Source organism: Mauremys mutica, chromosome 3 (genome assembly GCF_020497125.1).
Source record: "Mauremys mutica isolate MM-2020 ecotype Southern chromosome 3, ASM2049712v1, whole genome shotgun sequence".
NCBI lineage: Eukaryota > Metazoa > Chordata > Testudines > Geoemydidae > Mauremys > Mauremys mutica.
In genome coordinates this window covers 108,282,681-108,303,405 of record NC_059074.1, presented here as the reverse complement: position 1 = coordinate 108,303,405, position 20,725 = coordinate 108,282,681, and the positions used below count along the sequence as shown (strand labels likewise).

The 20,725-nt window shown below is 39.6% G+C and overlaps 1 protein-coding gene across 8 annotated transcripts in view; it reads right to left on the bottom strand.

The window, feature by feature from the left end:
- The window catches only part of AIG1 (androgen induced 1), a 193,478-nt gene that overhangs the window by 120,391 nt on the left and 52,362 nt on the right, over positions 1-20,725 (bottom strand). For 4 of the 8 annotated variants that reach the window (XM_045010951.1, XM_045010950.1, XM_045010955.1 and 1 more), the window contains exons 2-3: positions 16,353-16,508; positions 5,039-5,140 (exon numbers count right to left, since the gene is read on the bottom strand). In XM_045010951.1, coding sequence (XP_044866886.1) covers positions 5,039-5,140; positions 16,353-16,508 — 258 coding nt within the window. Of the gene's footprint in view, positions 1-1,162; positions 3,773-5,038; positions 5,141-5,710; positions 5,821-16,352; positions 16,509-20,725 lie in introns of those variants that run through there. The other 4 variants (XR_006578251.1, XR_006578252.1, XM_045010952.1 and 1 more) reach the window with 3 other exon arrangements.

Genomic DNA, 20,725 nt, shown 5'->3' with positions numbered 1-20,725 from the left:
ATGGAGCTATTTCAGGCAACCGAATATGGTCCAGTTACTATTTCTTCCTGTTTTAATTTACAGTGTCAGTTTAAAGAAACATTATATTGCCATTGTTTTCAATTGTTCTTAAAATTTATTTGTCCACTCCATGAACAGAAACTGGTCCAATAAAAGATATCTCACTTACCTTGTCTGCTCTTAAAAATATAGTTACTTTGAATTATATTTAAGTGTAAAGTGTCCTGAAATAGCATATTTTATTAAAAATAAATAGTTAAAAACAGGTTAATGTTAAGTGTGTTTCAGTGGAATCTAGCTAATATCTAACAACAGTTGATAACACTTCCCTTTAAAAAATTCTTCATCTTTTAAAAGCCAAACATTTGGACACAATGAATAGGTTCTCCATGTAAATCCTTCATCATTCACTATCACTGCACTTCACTTCTGCCTACCCAGACTTAATTTTGTTCCCTTGCTCTGTTCTGCAATGGAAATATGCTGCTGGATATACAACGCTACCTCGATATAACGCCACCTGATATAACACGAATTCGGATATAACACGGTAAAGCAGCGCTCCGGGAGGGTGTGTGTGTGTGGGGCGGGGATGGGGTGGGGCTGTGCACTCCGGTGGATCAAAGCAAGTTCAATACAACACGGTTTCACCTATAACGCAGTAAGATTTTTTGGCTCCCAAGGACAGCGTTATATCGAGGTAGAGGTGTATATGATTTTATATATTGTTTATTAGATGTTTGTATTTGTTTAAAGAAATACAGTTCCAGGTTACATTAAATTGTGTCTGAATTCTATACAAGTTCTAATAATGTGATGTGTTGGTGGAATAGAAGAATATTTGTTATGAGTGAGTGAACTAGCTGCTGTTAATCAGCGTATGATGTTGTGGACTTTTATAAGCATACAGTACTTAGCCTTGCAAGTTTATATGTATTACTTATATTCTGTACCATATAACACATCTAGATTTTTTTTGTAGAGAGTAAAGGTATTATATATGTTTAGTGTTCTAGTAAATGAAAAATTTAAATCCCTTGATAGAATTATAATATTATAATCTTCTAGTAACTTGTTACTTTGATCACAGAAAATTTCAGGGACAACAACGAGGTTGGGTTGGTGACTGATTATTTAACAGTGAGATATTTATTGGCTGTTTCTCATAAACATTCATTTCTAGACAGTCTAACATTTGTTTACTTTAAAGGGCGAAGAATTGTTCAGAAACAGTGTTAGCTAGACTGCATTGTGTACACATGAAAATCGCTCTGTATGGCTGAGACACGTTGTAGCTGCAGATAACAGGAAAATGGGGGGCGGGAGAGGAGAGACACAAAATATTGTAACCTAACACTTAGAGGCCCACACAGATCTACACAGAGCATTTCTTCCTGACCCAATGCACAGAGTCAGGACTCAGGCTTTCTTCAGACGGTTCCAAAAATTCAAAAAAAAGAGCAAAAGAAATGATAGTGAAAGAGCAAACTATCCCTCACTCAAGAAGTCTCTTTAAGCAGTATAGAAATACCATCGGTGCTGGAACTTGGGGTGCTGGGAGTACTACTGCACTCCCGGCTTGAAGTGGTAACAACAACCCAAATACATGGTTTCCACCTTCAGCATCCCCACTATAAAATTGTTTCAGCACCACTGACCAATACCACCAGTTTCCAGTCCCTCTGGCCTGGACTTGGACAGAGAAAACACTCCTCCTTCCTCTCAAGGCCTTCCCCAAGGTTTCAACTTCTATCCCTGCTTTAATAGGCTCTTACTTGACCCTTTTTCTGCCTATCCTGCTGTGCTGTTTATTTGATTATGAAGCTATTTGTTACATATTTTTGTAATTCTTCCCCATTGGGCCTGTCACCTCTCACCCCCACTCATCCGTTAACCTCTCCCGCCCCCAAAAAAGCCTTAACAGTCTCAGCAAGACAAAGGGAAACAAAACAAATGGAGAGTCTGTAGGCCAAGCCAGTCAGGAAAATGTTTACAATTTGAAAGACAGGTATATTTGCAAAACACTATTCCTATTCTGATATTTGGTAATATTCTGGGGTGGGGATGGGGGTGGGGGAACAAAATCTACTCTGGAATGAGAGGCTGCCCAAAAAATGTAAGGGGAAATCAGTTTATTTTGGGGGAAGATACAAAGAGAATGAAAAATTAGACTTATAAGAAGATGAAAGCTCCAACCTCATCTTAGGCTCTGTTACCACCACTCCAAAATAAATTATAGATGCATTTTATTGTTGTCAGAAGGCATCAGCAGGCCCTCCTTGAGTTACACGCAGTTATTTCTGTCTGGCCTAAAAACCCCAGGTAGGGCTAGCATAAGAAGAAGCAGTGATCAATTCCTGTTCCCTCTCTAGGGCTGCACCAAGGAAGAACCCCCAGCTTCCTCTAATTAGGATCTAAAATAAGAATATCCTCAAATATTTGGATATATGCCCAAACTACTACTGATCATAATTAATCAGGGTTGATTCCCTATGTGGTTACCAAGGTAACCATAGATTTCATGATTGCTTCTGTTTAAAAGAAACAGCAACATATCCATAACTTTTCCCAATAAAGAATTTTTGCAAGTTGAAGGGTGGGTTGATAGGATGTTAACTGGGAGTTAATTAGAGTTGTCAGAATATTGTCAAAACAACAACAAAAATGGCTTTTCGACCAAACAATTTTTCGTATATGTGGAAAATTTTCATTTTGATTGACTCTCTCTCATCATAAGACAAACCCCTGCCCCCAAACTGCAAATGGTTTAGTTTCATAGCATTTCCCAACCAGCTATAGTTGTTAACACTTGAGGCAGCTGTTGAGTGCTGTGCCACTGGACTGAATGGGAGGCCAATAGAGAGCAGGAACTCATCAACTGTTCTCTATTGGACTTTCACTGACAGATTTAATTCCTTTGGGGTCGTAAGTCTTCTCTACGGGCTTTGGTTTATAAAGCACGGTTCCAATAAAGCAACTCTTGTCTTCAAAAGTTATCAAAATGTACTAAAAATTGGGAGAATAAACTTTAATTTGAGTACAAAATAATGCCTCTAACTTCTGACTTTTCTAAACTATATTGCCACAACTTCTGCCCTTTTCACCAAAAACACCTCCATGACACTTCCTAAAACCTCCCATGTCAAAACAATAGGCCTGCTCATAGACTCATAAATAAAGTGCTAATATACTGAGGGTACTTTAAGAGCAGAAGATATTTCTCTCCAGAGGAAAATCCCCCAAACCTCATATTCTGATAGGCAACTCATCAGAATGAATTAGAATGAAAGCCGGTGAAGATAATGTAATGGGTAAAACATCAGATAAAATTAGATTAAAAGATGGTGAAAAGCCCAACAGCAAGAAGTCTCCCTTGTGACCCAGCCAAAGTAACACTTGGATAAATAGAGACTGACAAGGCAAACAATTCCTTCACAAAAGACGTTCAAAAGTGCCTTCTACGATACTTAAAGTTAAAAATTAAAAATGTCCCAGATGTTTGCATGCAGTTCATTTCAGCAAATGCTACAATGTGCAAAGATTTTAAACAAAACCCCTCTTCACATGTTTCAGCAAATCTACATTTCTTTCAGAACAACATGGGCTTGAATTGCCCTTCAGGTTTGTGGTCTGGATGATGACTTCCTGAATACACAGGGCCTTCCATTATCATCTGCTTCACAATGGAGGTCCATGAAAAAATGTCACAAGTGAGGCATTTTCAGTATGGAGAACATCACCTGGGAGGAATGTCCTCAGAGTTGGCATGATGCTGCGTGGAAAATATGAATTTATGTACAGCTTGGCAGCCTTTGTGAGTGCTTAGTGGATGACTTCAGAATTGACAGGGGGAGGTCTGAACAGACACGGGAAGATCCACCAGCAAGAGAGCATGTTACATCATATCATTCCCTTTAAAACCAGCATATAACATGGCAAAGTATCTGGCAGAAGTTACAGCTCAGTTAGCAGTAGTGATTCCCAGGCTGCTCCCTATACACACAGGGAAACAATAAATAACTATAGCCAGTTTGCATACACCCCAGGAACATGAAACAATTAATCAAGATCAACATTTGTGAGCAGTTCTGATCTGCTCTGGCCATGTGGTGCATACTCCTTGAAGGATGGCCTCTGTTGTAGCTACAGATTAACTGTGCCAAATGGTTTGCCATGCTCTGATGCCAACAGAAAGGTATAATAAAATATCTCACACAGGCTCAGTCAGACAAGATGTGTGAAACAAGCATGAAATCTGAGAGCTCAGTATTGCATGTACTGCAGTAAGCGCCTGGAAACAAAGTGGGCTCTTAATCAAATGCTTTTCTTCATCCACAAAATGCCACATTAGTTGAAAGCTGGCAAGAATATCCTATTATTTAAGAGGCATATCACTGCCTCTTGAAAAGGGGCTGGGACAAAGATATGCCCCTTGTACTGTGGCAGATACACCATTTTTTCTCCAATAGCATTTTTAAAAAACCACACACATGTCCACTAACGAAGGTTCTGCTACACAGTTTTGGCATACTTGGGTAGCTAGCACTTTTGTTTGTTTTTTAACCATACATAAGGGTACCTATGGCCCACGGAAATTAATTTAATTTCTTGAACAAGCTTCTCTCACTTTCCAGCATTTTTGTTAAAACAGGTTTCATCACAAATTACAGTGATATAATCATACTGATTCCTTCAATAGGCCTAATAATCATACACTTTGACCAGTAAGGGCAATATTCTCAGCTAGTAGAAATCTGCATAGTGCCATAAACTATGCTGATTTATACCAGTTCTGGCCTCCCGGTTCACTGACTTCTGTGTGGAGGTTCCAGGCAGATGCAGGAGTTCATTCTGAGAGTAGAATAAGGGACTAAAGTATGTACAGATTTTATATTTGCTCAACTTTCTTCCTTATCATGTGCTCTTTCATCAGAATTTTACAGACATTAATACAAGACATGCATGAACGATTACATGGTGAAACCAGTCTCGTAACAGCTTTGGTTACACAAGAAAGTGCATGTGTTACTATACTCACCATTCCATGATTCAGCCAAGATGGTATAAAATTATCAAGAAGCTTTGGGTAAACAACTTCTCTGTCATAAATATAGAGGCTCCAAAACATTGTCACAACAAACTGAGGAGGGAAAGAAAAGACAATTTAAAAAATGCTTATGGTCAATTATCTGATTTCACTGCCCTTTTTCATTTTAGTTATCCATATCTCTACATCTACCTAAAGATCTACAGACAGACAGACATCATTGCTCATAAACCTAGTCTTCCTTTTTATCAGTGTGGTCTAGAGTATTCTTTACATTCTCAAAAGTTATGATTTTTCTTTTCTGTTTTTGACATTTAGACTGGAAAAATAACTTTTAGTTACATACTTGGGGCCAAGTTACAATTGAGTCCTATATTTTAGTAGTAGATGTGGTATATTAATAATGTTTTACCGCTAACAGCACAGAAAACAATGTGAAATCTCACAATATACAGCATTTATCAACATAAGGCGTATTAAGGCTCTGTCCATATGGGGTGAAATTCACCCTTGAATAGAAGGCCACCGCTTCTTATGTCCCAATTTGGCAACCAAATACATTAACCAAAAAATAAATCTAACTCTTGAAGCGTTATTCACAGAATTTATGCACAGAGGTCCAAAAAAAAAAAAAAAAAGAAAGGTTTCCAACATCCTACTCACTTGTCCATATGAAACTCATCTTGGCTCCTGTCAAAGAGACAACTTACTAGAAGCCCAAAGAGTGAGCATTCATTCTCCCCTCTCTCTCTCTCTCTCTCTCTCTCTCTAACCTGAGGATGGAAGAACGAGTTTGAATAAAATAAACCTTTAGCTAAAGCTTGCACAAAACCTTTTAACTTCTTTTGAAGTTCAAAAAAGCTGAGAACTTCTTTCCATAACATTTTTTATTTTGACCCACCTCTGCATTTTCTCTTTCTGTCCATGACTATGGAAGTAGAAATACTGAAAGGCTTTTCTCATAATATTTTTATCCTAACCGAAAGCATTAAGTATTAGAAGTCTGGAACTGCTAAATTTTTTGAGGTTTGCCCACCATTAATTTTGCTCCATTTTCTTTTTCTACTATTTAACAGTGCTGCCCCTGATTCAGACTGTTCTGAACATGTCACTGTTTTCATTGTTGGCTCACACCACAAAAGTAGGTTATGCTTTCATCGAAACTTTGTCTATATTATGAACCTCTTAAGGTCTCCTTGCTTTTAAAATTTGTATTGTCCCTTCCTGAAAATGCAGTCTATCTAAAATAAAGTAAAAATGATATAGAAATATTAGTGTTAGCTTAACTTAATAAAACCCTGAATGTTGGAAAGAAAACATAGCACTAAATTCTTTGTACATACACTATTTTCTTTTTAATTTGAGTTCAGTTCAAACTATGTTCATAGTCCTGTAGGGATAAAAGGGCTATCACTTGCTACAGAAAAAACTGACAACAGGTCCAGGAATCTTTCATTGGTAAGTTTCAGGAGAGATTAGAGGATCTCCATGCAGAAGAGATTAGACCAAATTTAGCCCTACAGCAAGCAGGTGCAGCTCTCACTGAATTCAATGGGAATGTGTCCAATTGTGCTGGGTGAGGAATGGTTTTTGGGGAATAAAGAGTGGGAACAAGGAATCTGGGGTTTGTGGGGTTTCAAGGTCAGCAAATTATCAGTGGATGTGGATGGGTTGAGCATAATTCACTTCTAGCTTTGGGAAGTTAGAATGTAGGTTACAGATTACCAGTGGCACCTCGTCCTAACCACAGATATGTATGCTTAAAGAAGACAGACATTTGGATGATCTAGACTGGTAAACTGTTCCTTCACTGCACATACAATACATAATTCCTTAGTTTCCAACACACTTTCCCATCTGTTATGATGGCTTTCGGTGCTCAAAATAATTTTGGACCCTTCAACTTGTGCGTAGATGCCAGGAAAAAAATAGGTTATAATGGACAGCTTGCAAAATACTGAAAGTGTAAAGTGCTCTTCAAGAAGTCTCTCCTGTGCACCAGTATTGGCACTGGCATCACAGAGCTTTTTACACACCTATTGACACTTAACTGCCAAAATATGAACAGTTGAACAATAGGAAATAAGGCAAAGTTTCCCAATTCTTTTGACTTCCTTGAAGTCATGTTATATTGCAGTGGGTCACAGAGAATATATTAAGAACAACTGGGATATCAAAACATATGTAGCATGAAAACCAGGCTCAAAAGCACTCTGTATGGAGAAAATCCTACATCAAGCAGTGGCATCAAGGGTAAAGCTGAAATATATTAGAATGAATCCAGCTAAACTGGCAAACACTTGGGTCTGGCATTTTTTCATGGGGCAAAGTAAAATGATAGGAAAATGAGGTAAAGGTAAGAAAAGGAGGAACCATCTGTTTCTTAACCAAAGTCAGCCAATGGATGGAATTAGATCAACATAGCTGGTTGCAACCATCTGGAGCTACAGACGGTAAATGCTGCTTAGCAAAGCACCACTACAGGCAGACATAAGGAAAGACACAAAAAATAAAACATTACAGCTCTAACATAAACCAACACAGAGAAGGACATTCAGACTCAGGGCTGCCACACTGACATAAGTCTCTTTAATTGGAGGAATACTTCTCACATTGGTTGGTCAATGTCTCTAAGTGGTTGACCCCAACTTTTTTTTTTTTTTATGAATTAATATGGACAACAGAAAAAATCTCATTTCTAGGACATTTTACGTAGCTTCCTAGCCACCCTTGTGTCTTGCTTTGATTAATAAGCAATTGTTTGATAGTTCTAAATAGGTTCAAAATTCTCTTCAATATCAGAGAGTGTTTATATCAGTATTAGTGTAATTTAATTTGGGCTACACTCAGCTAGGTTTCATGTGGCTGTTCAGTGAGGGGGAAGGGGAAATGAGCTCCCCATTTACATGTATTGCAACCCTTGCCCACCTGGGGCAGCACAGGTAGTGATACTGAGTCGCTTCTCCCTGATCTCCCCCTAAGGAACAATTCACTGGAATGGGGAAAGGAGGGACAGGGAGCAGGTGGAGCCATGGCTCGCCCCTGCTTATATACTGGCCAACACAGTGGGCTGGCCACGCATGTGGGGCGGGAGAGTTTGAGGCATAGCAGTTTGTATGCTCCCTTGTATAGCTGAGGCAGAATGGCACAAACCTCAGAAACCTCCTTCACTTTCCCTGCTGGCATGGGACCCCTGGCATGGGACCCCAGTAGGCAAAGAGCCATTGGAACTTGCTTCTACACCTCCCTCCTTGCAGCCCCTTGCACAGGGAGTATCTCAGGAGCCAGGAGGGGCAGGATGGGAGTGGGAAGAAGCAGTGTCTAGAGCACCATGCACTTCAGCAATCCTCAGCTTCCATGTTATTCCTAGGATACCAAGGCCAACTGGTGCAAATCAGAGCTACTCCCAAGTTTCTCTGCCTCAAGGTTGTAGCAAAGAGCCAGGCAGCTATAATCAGCTCCCTGGGATACTCTCTCCCTTTCCCCAACTCTGCTGCACAAAGCAGATGCTAACGTTGCAGAGAATCTGCCTCTATGAGGGTGTCACTGTCACAGTTCAGAGCAATTGCACCTGTATTCCCTCTCTGTGGGCCAGCAAGGTCACCCGTACTCTAGGCTTCCGGTTCCTCTGCCACCACCTCTCTTGGACAGAGACCCAAGTATCTCTTCCTCCTGACCAGTTTTTTTTTTTCTTCAGACTGCACAGTTTCCTACCTACACTGAGTTCCCCAGCGATTCAGACTGCCTAAGCAGGCCTACTTTGCTTTCCCCTCAGAGGTTATAAACAGTATAATTCCCTGAAGCTGTAAGTTATCACAGAGTCCTTTCTAAACAAATACATTTATTCTTAAAGTAAGAGCATTACAGAAAAAACATATTTAAAACAATAAGAGAACCTAAACACATGCTAATGAGCTTACCAGATCACCCCCAACTCAAACAAGGGTTCTGGCAGGTGATCAGCCCTTCAAATCCCACCAAGGGGTTTTTCTGTGGTTACAAGTTCATAACAGCTGTTAGCTCTGACATCCCCATGAATCTTAGAGTCCCTCCTTTATGCAACTCAGGGCTCTGATCTTCAGATTCTGGTAACAGGTAATCAGCAGACAATGGGTTTCCCCATAGGTAGGGTGACCAGATGTCCCATGTTTAAAGGGACAGTCCCGTTTTTTGGGACTTTTTCTTATATAGGCGCCTATTACCCCTCACCCCATCTGTTTTTTTCACAGTTGCTATCTGGTAGCCCTACCCTACCCCATCAAATGACTGGGTCTGGAGGTGGGATTTTACTTCCTTCCAAGTATTTCCTAGGAAATCCACTCAGCTTTGTTTGTCGCAAAGGTTCCTTCTTGTCTGACACATTGTTTAAAATGGGCCTTTGAAGCTCCACACATTGGTCACACCTCTCCCCCCCCAAGTGAAGTTACATATAATCCCACAATGATACGTACATTTTGCATTTTTAACACAATGGACTGCAAAGCTACTTACGCTTAATTCAGTAAGACTTCTTAGGGATATTGCAGGAAATTACCATATTTGTCACAGTCACATGGCTGCATTTTAGCCTGTGCTCCTTAAGCTTCCTGCCAACTTGAGTCTGCCACTTTTATTTTTGTGCAACAGTAAGAGATTACTTGTGGAGAAAGGAGCTGCACCACATGAGTAAGAATGGCAAAATCATGGCCTATGTTAATTCCTTCTCTCCCCTTCTGCAGACAATACCACTTGGATAGTCAGTAGAAAGTTAAACAGCACATAAAATCCAAAGGACCCTTCTTTGCTACTCATTGTATTCTATGTACACTCTAGACAAGTGGGCACTTCAGTTTTTCAAGTGGGCCTTGGGTTCTCTTTGAGGAGTAACTGATTTGTAATATGCAACTCAATATCACTAAACAATACACAGCAGCAGCAAAAGTGTTACTAAGGCCCAAGAAACAATTTCCTTCTTCCACTTCAGAAAAAAACATTAATCAATTTCCCCCTCAGCTTTAAAGCTTCAGAAAGTAACACAGAAAGAACACAAAATACTACTGAGGGGGAAATTTTGAAGCATGAATCAGGAAACTTATTTCTCCTTTTGAGTCACCAAGGGCATTGGTAAAACAAAAGAAATTTAAGCAAAGACAAACTGACAGAGGGAGGTCAAAACTGTGTAATTTGCTGTTTATGTGCACATAACCAAAAAAACTACCATATAAATGAATAATACACAATAGAATTTTTTTTACTGTATATTTTTGATTCTGAATAACCTGTACAATTAAGTTTCACTCATTTCCTGGGTGATTTCTAGGGAAAACTGGATGCTTTATCTGTTCTGCATGGACAAAAAGACTCTCTGGTGCTTTTTGCAAGAATAAAGATTTTCTCCTGTAACCTTGGGCAAAATTTCTTCTCCACACATTGTTGTGCAGTTTGATGTAACCTTTCTGGCTATCTCTCTGAGGTGGCTGTCGTAAAGTGGTGCTATATATGTGTATGGTTTGTGAGGATCTTTGGGATCCTTCTGGACAAAAGGCACTATATAAATGTGAAATTTCATTATGGCAATCCCCAGCTGATGTAAACTAGCATAGCACTGACTTCCATGGAGCTACACCTATTTACACCAGTTAACACTCAACCCAAACGCATTTGATAAAGGCCTATCAGGAAAGTCATGACGGGCAGGAACTGAGGAATTGGGAAGTCAGTGGGCCAGCCACCTCCTGTTCGCCCCCTCATGGCCCAGGGTCACGATACAGGCAGCCTACCTCAGTTTCTCCTCTTGGACAGTTCAAATAAAACTTCACTTCAGGCATTTTCTTGGTCCTAAATACCCCACCTTGGAGTTTGGGTTTATAAATTGCAATAAAACACAAAATCTCAAATAAAGTCCATTTATAAATCCACATAACACAAGGTTTTTCTTACTCCTCCTAGGCCTTCCTGCCTGAGGCCTTTGCAATCTCTCCCCTGCTTGGACTGGATCTTTGCCAGATGTCCTTGCCTGGGGCAAAGCCCTTGTGTCAGGGTTTTCCCTGTAGGAGCCTTTCCTCATTCTCTGCAAATGCTGTCATAGCTTTTTGAGCTTTCCCCCTTCACTGCAGCCTCCCACTGCTTTTTACAGGGAACTTCCTGATCCAACCCAGGTGTGTCTCTTTAGTAATCCAGGTCAGCCAGCCCCAGGCCCTCCAGCCAATAAGGGGTAAGCCATCCTGTTACAGGAAGGAATTTCCTACACAGGATAGAACTGCACAATTAGAGTTTTAAGTTTACATCTGGAGCATTTGGCATTGGCCACTCCTGATGGCAAAATATCAGACTAGGACATTGGTCTGTTCCAGTGTGGCAATTCCTGTCATTTATAGGCTCGGAGGGTGGGGGGTGGGTGGGTTAGATGGGGACATCTGGCAAATATCTGCAGTAATTTTCTTAGACTTAGAAGACAGGGGAAGAGGATTTAAAACATCCGGAAGACCTACAGATCTCTTCCATGCATGGCTACTAGTTAGGTTTGAATGACTACTAGTTAGGTTTGTGCAGGAGTGATCTTTTCAGTGTTCCTCCAGCAAATACTCAACAGGTCAGTTGTCTGTATGGCTAAAAGAATTTTTTTTTTAAAAGCCTACTATAGCATACCCAAAGATAAATGATAAACCTTTGAAAGTTTGCTTACAATTATTGAAATGAGAAGGACTAGGGAAAAGGATATTTTTATATACACAGGAAGAGGCTGCGCTCTTGAAAATACAAAAGCACAATTTTAATCATCTATAAATGCCTATTCACCTCCTTCTTCTACTACATGAATTACAAGAAACACAATGATATTGCCATGAACAGTTTACATAAAACACTGAATTAGCCATAAAAACTTGGCAGACTTTGCGATCTGTGACAAACAAACAGAAAACAAGAGGGATAAACTAAAAACATTGGTACAGACTCTACCACACTTATGCCCTTTGAGATACATTCATATTCTCACTAAGGCTACTTCATACTGCTCTAGCAGTGTAATTTACTGCCTCTTTATACTGCTAGGTTGGTGAAAAATGAATTTAGCATAAATAGGAATGAGGTCTTTTGAGCAATACTTTAGTGTGCAAACAGTACCATTAATTTAATGGATCAGGTTCCTATACTCTTATTCACATTGAATAGTACCATAAGGTACCACTTAACTGGAGTAAAGGTATCAGAATGTTGTCCAATGGGACTATTCATGGAATAAACTGCTACTCACCATGAGTAAGAACGGCAAAATTGGGCCATTATTTTCTGGTTTCATTAAATAAAAACAGAAAATCCATCACTAAAAGTCCTTTCAAAAAGGACAACAAGGTAGTCAGTGGTGGTTATTGGTTCCACCTAACAAGCTCGTATTTTTTTTTTGTGATGCGCCTAAAACAGCTCCTGTTTCATTTGAGCAGCTGGAGAAATAAAGAACATAATACTAAAGAGGGAAGGTTTTGCATATCTTCTGGCCATTGTTTCCATTGCTGCTGTTGTTGTGTTTTACTTGGGGGGGGGGGTTGTTTTTTGTAGGGAGGGAGGAGGATGCTGACCAGGCTACCCAGATGGCTCAACTGTGATACTTATTTATGAAGAGGCACTATAAATAAAAAACTGTGTTTTGTTAGGGTTTTTTCCATTGTTTGACCTGGGAGTGAAAAGCTGCTTTCTCGTCTATTTTTCAGAACAATCCATTTTGAAGACTTTAGAAAGCTGGAAACGGAGAGCCAATTATTTAGAATAATTCTCAGAACTGCAGTTATTGCACTTAAAAACTTTCTAATTCTACCTTGAATAACTTTACCCCAATATATGAATTATTCCATATAAAGAGCACAGAATAATGCAAAAATATTTATGTAACATTAATTTAGCTGTGTAAGGCAACTGATAAGTTTTTAAGCATGACCACTCTGGTTTCAATCAGAAACCTAATTAGCATTTTATTCACATCTGTTTAATTTTCTATTTTGGGATTCCCACATGCCTCTAATGTAAACCACTGAGAAGCCCTGTAGAGAGTTGTTTGGGCGCTTGTCAAGAAAACCTGCTTTCCAACACTGCTTTCTGTAAGGAGGAAGCTGTTGAGAGAATAGGGGAAGTTAGGGAATTTTATTTTTTCTCTGCAGACACTCTGTTGTATAATAATTTCTCTACAGCCTCTGACATATAAAGACCTCACTGCATATTTTCTTATATATATATATATATATATAGGCAGAACAATACTGGCATTAGACCTATGCTACTTGTGGGCACACCCTTAGTCACACTGCATAGTATCTTATTCTACAAGTAGCCCCACTCAAGTGAACGTCCCAGAATCTGTCTCTATATTTTACCATCCCTCTCCCTACTGGTTAACAGCACAGTGAGTGGTAACTGATGAACAGGAGAAAGAGTCGGGTTTTAGGAGGGACCCTGGATTGGTGAGGGACCAGACATTCAGAAAAGTAAAGTCTGAGTCTGGCTGCTGAGGCCACTGTTACATTCAGAGGCTCTACTGTTTGTCTCCCAGCAGCCAGGAGAGAAAGGAACAACAAAATCTTTTTAGGCTTTCTTTATACAAAATTAAGAGCAAAAAATGCTGCAAAGACATTTTGTTCCCTATCTGGAGGTCACCTTTAGGGGGAAAAAAAAAAGAGAGAAAGAGAGAGAGAGAGAGACTATTTTTACAATATACTTAGCTAGTTATTTTCTTGTTTTCCTTTGACAATACACAAAATTTGTGTGTGGTTTAACCCTTAGGAAACTAGCTAGTTCCCATGTGTAAAGTGTATCTCCTAGGAACTGGTTAATTTAGAAAATGCTCATTTGTACATCTCATTTAGAGAGTGCTTACAATACTTGCTAGCTCCTCTTTCACAGATGGCAAAACAAGTAACTCCTGAAAGAAAAAAATAGATATAACTCAGAATGTTTAGAAACTGCTGCTATTGCCAACAGAAGTTGTAGCTAATGTCTTCACAGGAGGCCTCAAATGGTCTTAAAAAGTATCAGGGCTGGGAAGATGAGAGGAGGTACTGAAGTAGTACACAAAAGCCAGCAGAGTTTTAAAACAGAGGAGAGAGAAACACAGTATCACAAGTGGCACTGTGGATACTGAATAGCTGGCGAGAGAGCCAGAAAAAGCAGAAGAATGTGTCTCTTGATGTGTGTAAAAGCTTATACTGTGGGGTTTTTTTCCCAAAAAGAATCACTTAAAAACTTAAAAATAATGTTGTGCTGTTCTTAAGGGGCTCTCTCTTTTCTAGTAACAACCGTAGGAAAAGCATCTGTTATCAGTCACAGTCACAACTACTACATAACTCCCAATCTTCCTCAAAATATAATTGTAAAAAAATGATATTTTGCAAGCCTGTTTATTTCCAGATATTTTTAAAAAATACATTAATTATTATTGTGTGTTTCTTATGTGATAGAAGAAAAATTGCAGCTAGTTAACCCAGTATAAATAGCAGCAGTTACCCTTAGCAGTGGCTAGTAAGTAAAGTAATTTAAGGCTACCAACTGGGTATTTTGGGAAGGGAACACCTGCACAATGCTGTACACGTGTTTTATATTTTATAACCTTGCACAGGCATTGCGTATTTCTTCATGGACTGGACTCTAAAATATCACACCAAGGATTTTAACAAAGCCTGCCAAAGTATAAAAAATTTGATATTTTAAATTAGTGCATTAACTGTAAAGTTACAATAGATGCCTAGTTGTTATACACAGTGTCAACAATGAGACCTCATACAGTTAGCTAGAAGATCCATCAATACAAGGAGAAGAGTGGTTCACAAGGTTGCAATTAGAACTGGCAAACTTTCATAATAAAACAAAAAATGAGGCATAGTTTCCAGTTTCATTACAGCCTGTGTTTATTATAAGATTTACAAACCTTTTGCGAACCTGATCCAAGTTTTGGACAAACCTGGGCCAAATTGTAGTTTTGGGTGGAAAGCACTGGCAATCTGAGTTTTGTCATGCTTAAAGTGCCCAGTCCTGCTCCACCGTAGTCAATGGCAAAAGACCCATTGATTTCAGTGCAGTAGAAGAGCAGTTTTACTCTGAAAAGTACTCATAAACGCCTTCTTACTCTGCTCCCTCTTAGGAACTTGTGCACCTTAATGACAAAAACATGTTTTTACTCCTCTTAGCTCTGAACAGCCAACAGGGCTAACAGGGAAAGCGCTAGATTCTATCATCTTTTGCATCATCAACAGAATTGCTTAGCAAACTCCAGTCAGTTACACTTGTACAAATCCATGGAGGGCAGAACTTCTATCACTGATGATGATATGTGATATAGAAAGAATCCAGCTCGACTCCCAACAGTCTACATGCCAACCCACTTCATATTTGCAAAGGCTTACAGAATCAAGATCCTAATGCAGGGGTGGGCAAACTTTTTGGCCTGAGGGCCGCATTGGGGAATAAAAATTGTATGGTGGGCCATGAATGCTCACAAAATTGGGGTTGGGGTGTGTGTGTGGGGGGGTGCTGGCTCTGGGGTAGAGCTGGGGATGAGGAGTTTGAGGTGTAGGAGGGTGCTCTGGGCTGGGACCGAGGGGTTTGGAGGGTGGGAGGGGGAATCAGGGCTGGAGCAGGGGTGCGGGAAGGGGTGCAGGTTCCAGCTGGGGGTGCGGGCTCTGGGGTGAGGCTGTGGATGAGAGGTTTGGGGTACAGGAGGGGGCTCCATGCTGGGATCGAGGGATTTGGAGAGCAGGAGGGGGATCAGGGCTGGGGCAGGGGTGCAGGGAGGGGCTCAGGGGTGCAGGCTCCAAGTGGCGCTTACCTCAAGAAGCGCCCAGAAGCAGTGGCATGTCCCCTCTCCGGTTCCTATGTGCAGAGCGGCCCCCGGCCCTCGGAGCAGGGCCATGTGGCTGCTTCCAGGAGCCACGTGGTGCGGCCCCTGACCCTGCGCCCCAGAGCGAGGCCATGCTGCAGCTTCCAGGAGCTGCGTGGTGTGCCCCCCAGATCCCGCTCCCCAGCAGGAGCTGGCAAGCCAGTTTAAAACAGCTCGCGGGCCATAGTTTGCCCACCCCGTCCTAATGTGTTAGTACATTTTATTTATATCATGAATCCAGATGCCTCAACGGTGGATTATTTTTTTAAAATGAAATGAAAAAGTAACTGAAAGTTCTCTACAGGATAACTAAAGTGTGACAAAAGTGTGCTCCCATTTTCCCCTTTTTTCATAGACATTTATCCTTTTTGCTAAGAATGTTAATTTTTACTGTCAGGAAACAATGAATAAGTTAAATGATGCACCTGCGTGGAAGTGAAATTAACTGCTTAGCACCATACTTACAACTCCAACGGGAAAGGCTAAAACAGCCATCATCCAGTCACGGAGGGAAATGAGCTTTTTTAACTGTCTTTCTTGTTCTTGGCTGTCACTTCCTTTGGTGAGAAGACTGGAGAGATCAGTCAATACACAGGTCCCAAAAAAGACAGCCTGGATAACCTGCATGGAAATAAAATCCAATCTTAAAGACTATAGATACACAAATCATCAGATTCAATAGAGATACAGATAAAGACTCTGGTTCAGCCAAGCACTTAAGTGCGTTCTTAAAGTTAAGTACATGTTTTTAAGTGTTTCACTGAATCAGACCTTAGAGATGGAGCATAGTGCTGGACAGTCAGCAAGGAAGTCCTCAAGTCAAATCTCAGCTCCAACAGCGACTCGTGTCACTTTGGGAAAGTCACTTAACCTCTCAATGTTACCAGTCCATAAAATGTGGATGACAGTATTTACTCAACAGGAGATTCCAATATGAGGATTATTAGTTCATGTTTATACAGTGTTATGTAAGAGCTAAGCATTATTATATTCAATGGGAAAAAATTACTTAGGCCCAGATCCTGCAAAGTATAATTAAATATGTGCACAAGTCTTGGCAGAATAGGGACCTTAGAAAACCCTATAAGGATGATAGTGGATATGAACTTGCAATATGGAAGAAAAAAAAAAACAAAAACAAAAAAACAAGTGAGACAACAATATATTTCTGGACTCTGTGATACCAGACAGAGGGAATTCAGAAAAATACAACATAAATGATTAAATGGTTGGAGGGACTGATTTACAAATAAGGGGTCTGTTGATAGGATTCAACAAGAAAACATTATTTCAACCCCAAGAATCCTTCCCTCCATTTTTCCTCCACCTGGCTATCTTACCTGAGCTGTTTGGTGATGATGTTGCAGAAGGCCAGAAGCTCAATTTTTTCACTACTAGCTGTAAATTAGCAAACAGGCCTTCAAATGCCCACTGAGCATCCTGTATCATCACCACACTAAAGGAACAGCTTGTGTTCTTGCTGCTGCCACAGCTCCCTCTCCACATACTGCAGATGCACATATTTTTCTTAAAAACTAGTGTAGAACATAGATCAAACAACATTCCAAAACATGCACTGATGATGTTAGGAATTTTTTAAAAAGTTATTTGGGGAAACTCTCCACTTCTATTTAAAACTCAAAAAAACCTAAACATTTTGATTCTAAAAATAAGATTTTGGGTCCCCGAAACTCCACGATGCTAATGCATTTTTTCCAATTTGCTTCTTTTAAACCAGCATTTAATCAAAAATAATCCCCTCACCAATCAGATGGCCTACTTATACAGAAAGATTATAAGTGCTAAAAGTGTTTTACCTTGGCCAAATGATGACCAAAGAGATAGGCTAACCATCTACAATTTACTCAAGGGTATAAGTATCAAAGAAGGAAAAGGTCCCGTTAACGGAGGTCTAGAGAAGTATAACTACAAATAACTAGATGATTCTGAGCATAAGAAAATTTAGGCCAAGTGACAGGAAATATTTCCTAACAGTGAAATCTATTAGACCATGGAATAGTCTCCCAGAGGAAGTGGTGGAAGCCTTATTGCTTGAGTCATTCAAAGTTAGATTGGACAAAACATTCAAGAATATACTGTAGGGACCAATATTGCACTGGCAGGGTTTGGATGAGTGACCTAATAGGTTGTTTGCAAATCTAACTATGACTTCCTGAAATGAGATCTAGCTAAAGTAACATAGCCTGAAAGACCCACACTTTCGAAGGGAACTGAAATTGTACATTTCCTAATCAATCATAAACTGAGCTGCTTCTTTAAGTTATTCTGCTATGAGGACAAAGTTACATGAGGGAAATGTAATGCTATTATAGTGTATAGTGATGAATTTGTGAAAATACTGAAGGGAAGGAAGCTATCCATAGGTTGCAAAGTTGTGGTATGAGGGATAATGTATAACAACAACAATGAAAACTACAGAAAAACATAAGTCGGGAGGGAAAATATATTTCCTGACAGAGAGTTACTGAACAGAGCCAGGAATAAGTACTTTAGAGTTTAGGGAGGAAACTTCCCTAGCTCCCCCATACAAACAACAAACTTCCCTAGCTCCCCACATAGCTATAGCTACTCACTTTCTTCCCTACATACAATGCATAAGAAGTGCTATATTGACAACTGCCCTCTTGTCCAACATTGGGGATTGAACTGAGGACCTCCAGAGCTGAAAACATGAGTCTCTACAGCATGAATTAGCGTGTCAATCTCTGTAGGTGGGGAATATAACCAATTAATATCCTCTGGGATCAGGCACAGGAGATGCATGACACATACGGACCAGTGGGTTACGCTATGAAACAAGTTTTAAGGGCCTATGCTCCCTTCAGTGTAAATTCTCTATAGTAGTTTAGAAGTTACAAATACATAACAAAGGAGGCCATGATATTTCTTCCTAAACAATGTCCACTGAAATACCTTGATGTTATCACAGATTAAAGAAGACATTTTCAGAACAGAAGCCAGCTTTCAAAAACCTGGCCATAATGCTAAGTGGAGCAGCCACAAAACAGTAAAGGAAGAATATGTTTTATTTTTCTGGAGATTCAAGCAATAAATTGTGAGAATCCACCAGAAACATCCCTCTTAATCTAAATATTGCTATGACACATGGCCAGAAAGGGTTAAACAACCTGCAAAATAAATAACCCTCAAAAAACAGGTGTGGAGATAATGTTTGTGTTTTTGTGTATTTACATATGTATGAGTAGGGTCAACAATTTAATCAACAGTCCCTGTCTATTCTGTATTCTGATAATTCAGAGGTCAAAAGAACATCCTATCATTTAAATGAATTGTAAACACGGGATATCTCTGTATTCATCTCTCTTTGAAATGTATAGCAAATAATCTGTGAATGGTGGAGGAACAAGCAAATTGCCCTATGTTAATTTGTGTAACTAATTACTGGTGATGTTTAGAAAGCAAAAGTCTATTGTTTAACCAGGACTGTGTGGTCAAGTGGATGCTAGAACACTGTCTAAAAAGACCCTTGGGACCTGATCCTGTTCATCTCAGATCTGCTTAGGATTCATCAGAGGAAGTTTGAGGCGCAAGACTGAGGTCCCAGTTCTGCTGATATGCCCTGAATATGCTATTTGGACATTGGACTATAACCTATGAACTATAACTGAAAGAACTCTTTGCAATTACAAAGCTCACCATCTATGCTATGAATCTGAACCTCAATTAATTGAACTCATGTCTGTATGTATATTGATCTTTTAACCATATTCTCTCTCTTTTTTATATATATAAATTTTAGTTTAGTTGTTAAGAATTGGCTGTAAGATCTGAAACATTCATTAACCTGGGAGGTAATGTGTCCAATCCTTTGGGACTGGTAAATCTTTTTCTTTTATATGATGAAATAAGATTTTCAGAAATCATCATATTTGACTTAGGTACCTGGATGGAGGCCTGAGGCTGAATCACTTTAAGGGAACTGTGCTGTCTGGACTTCTGAGTAACCAGTGAGGTAATAAAGATGCTGTTTTATGCCAGCTTGATAAATCTTACTGGAATATTCACTAGCTTTATGGGGATTGTCTGCCCCATTCTTTGCAGTTCATGCTAATTGAGTGAGCACAGCTGGCTCCCCACTAGGATCCCGGTCACAATTGCAAAATGCAGGCAAACTTTTTTTTTTTTTTAATTTGCAAGTCTGGGTCTCATCCATGTAGAAAGAGATACTGGTAGCCTATGAACAAAGTTTGAAGTGAGCACAGATTTACAAAAAGAAATAAATACAGGTCCATTATGTAGAACAATCATGCAGTAGTAATCAAGAAACAAAACCAAGGAACTGAAATAATGAATGAAATCACCTTTCTACATTCCAGAAATGGCCCTGGTTGTGCATAAAATTAACACACCTTTTCATGTAATACTACCTCCCAGTTAACTTACAGGTAAGTTTCCAGTGCAAAAGGCGGCGAATGTATTCATGAGGGATTCATAATTACGTGGCTATAGTTCACTCTTCTGAGAATATAGTTCATATCGCCAAACTTTTAGGCATTCCATCAGCAATTCCCAGATATTGTCAGTATCTGAACAAGTTGTCCCTTGAAGGCAGCTTTATATGAATTTGTAATTACTCTCTCTTCTGAGACAAGCAGCCCAAAACAATAACACCAAATTTTAGCTCTACCAGCATGCAAAAACAAAAATTGCTGGTATCTATCAGTCCACATAAATTACACTTTTTATAGCTTGCCAAATCCATGGTCTGATTTTTCTTTGGGAAAAGAAAAACACAGTATGATTTATTACCTCAGATTATCTGTTACACTCCTTGTCACTTCTAGCACTGTTGTTTT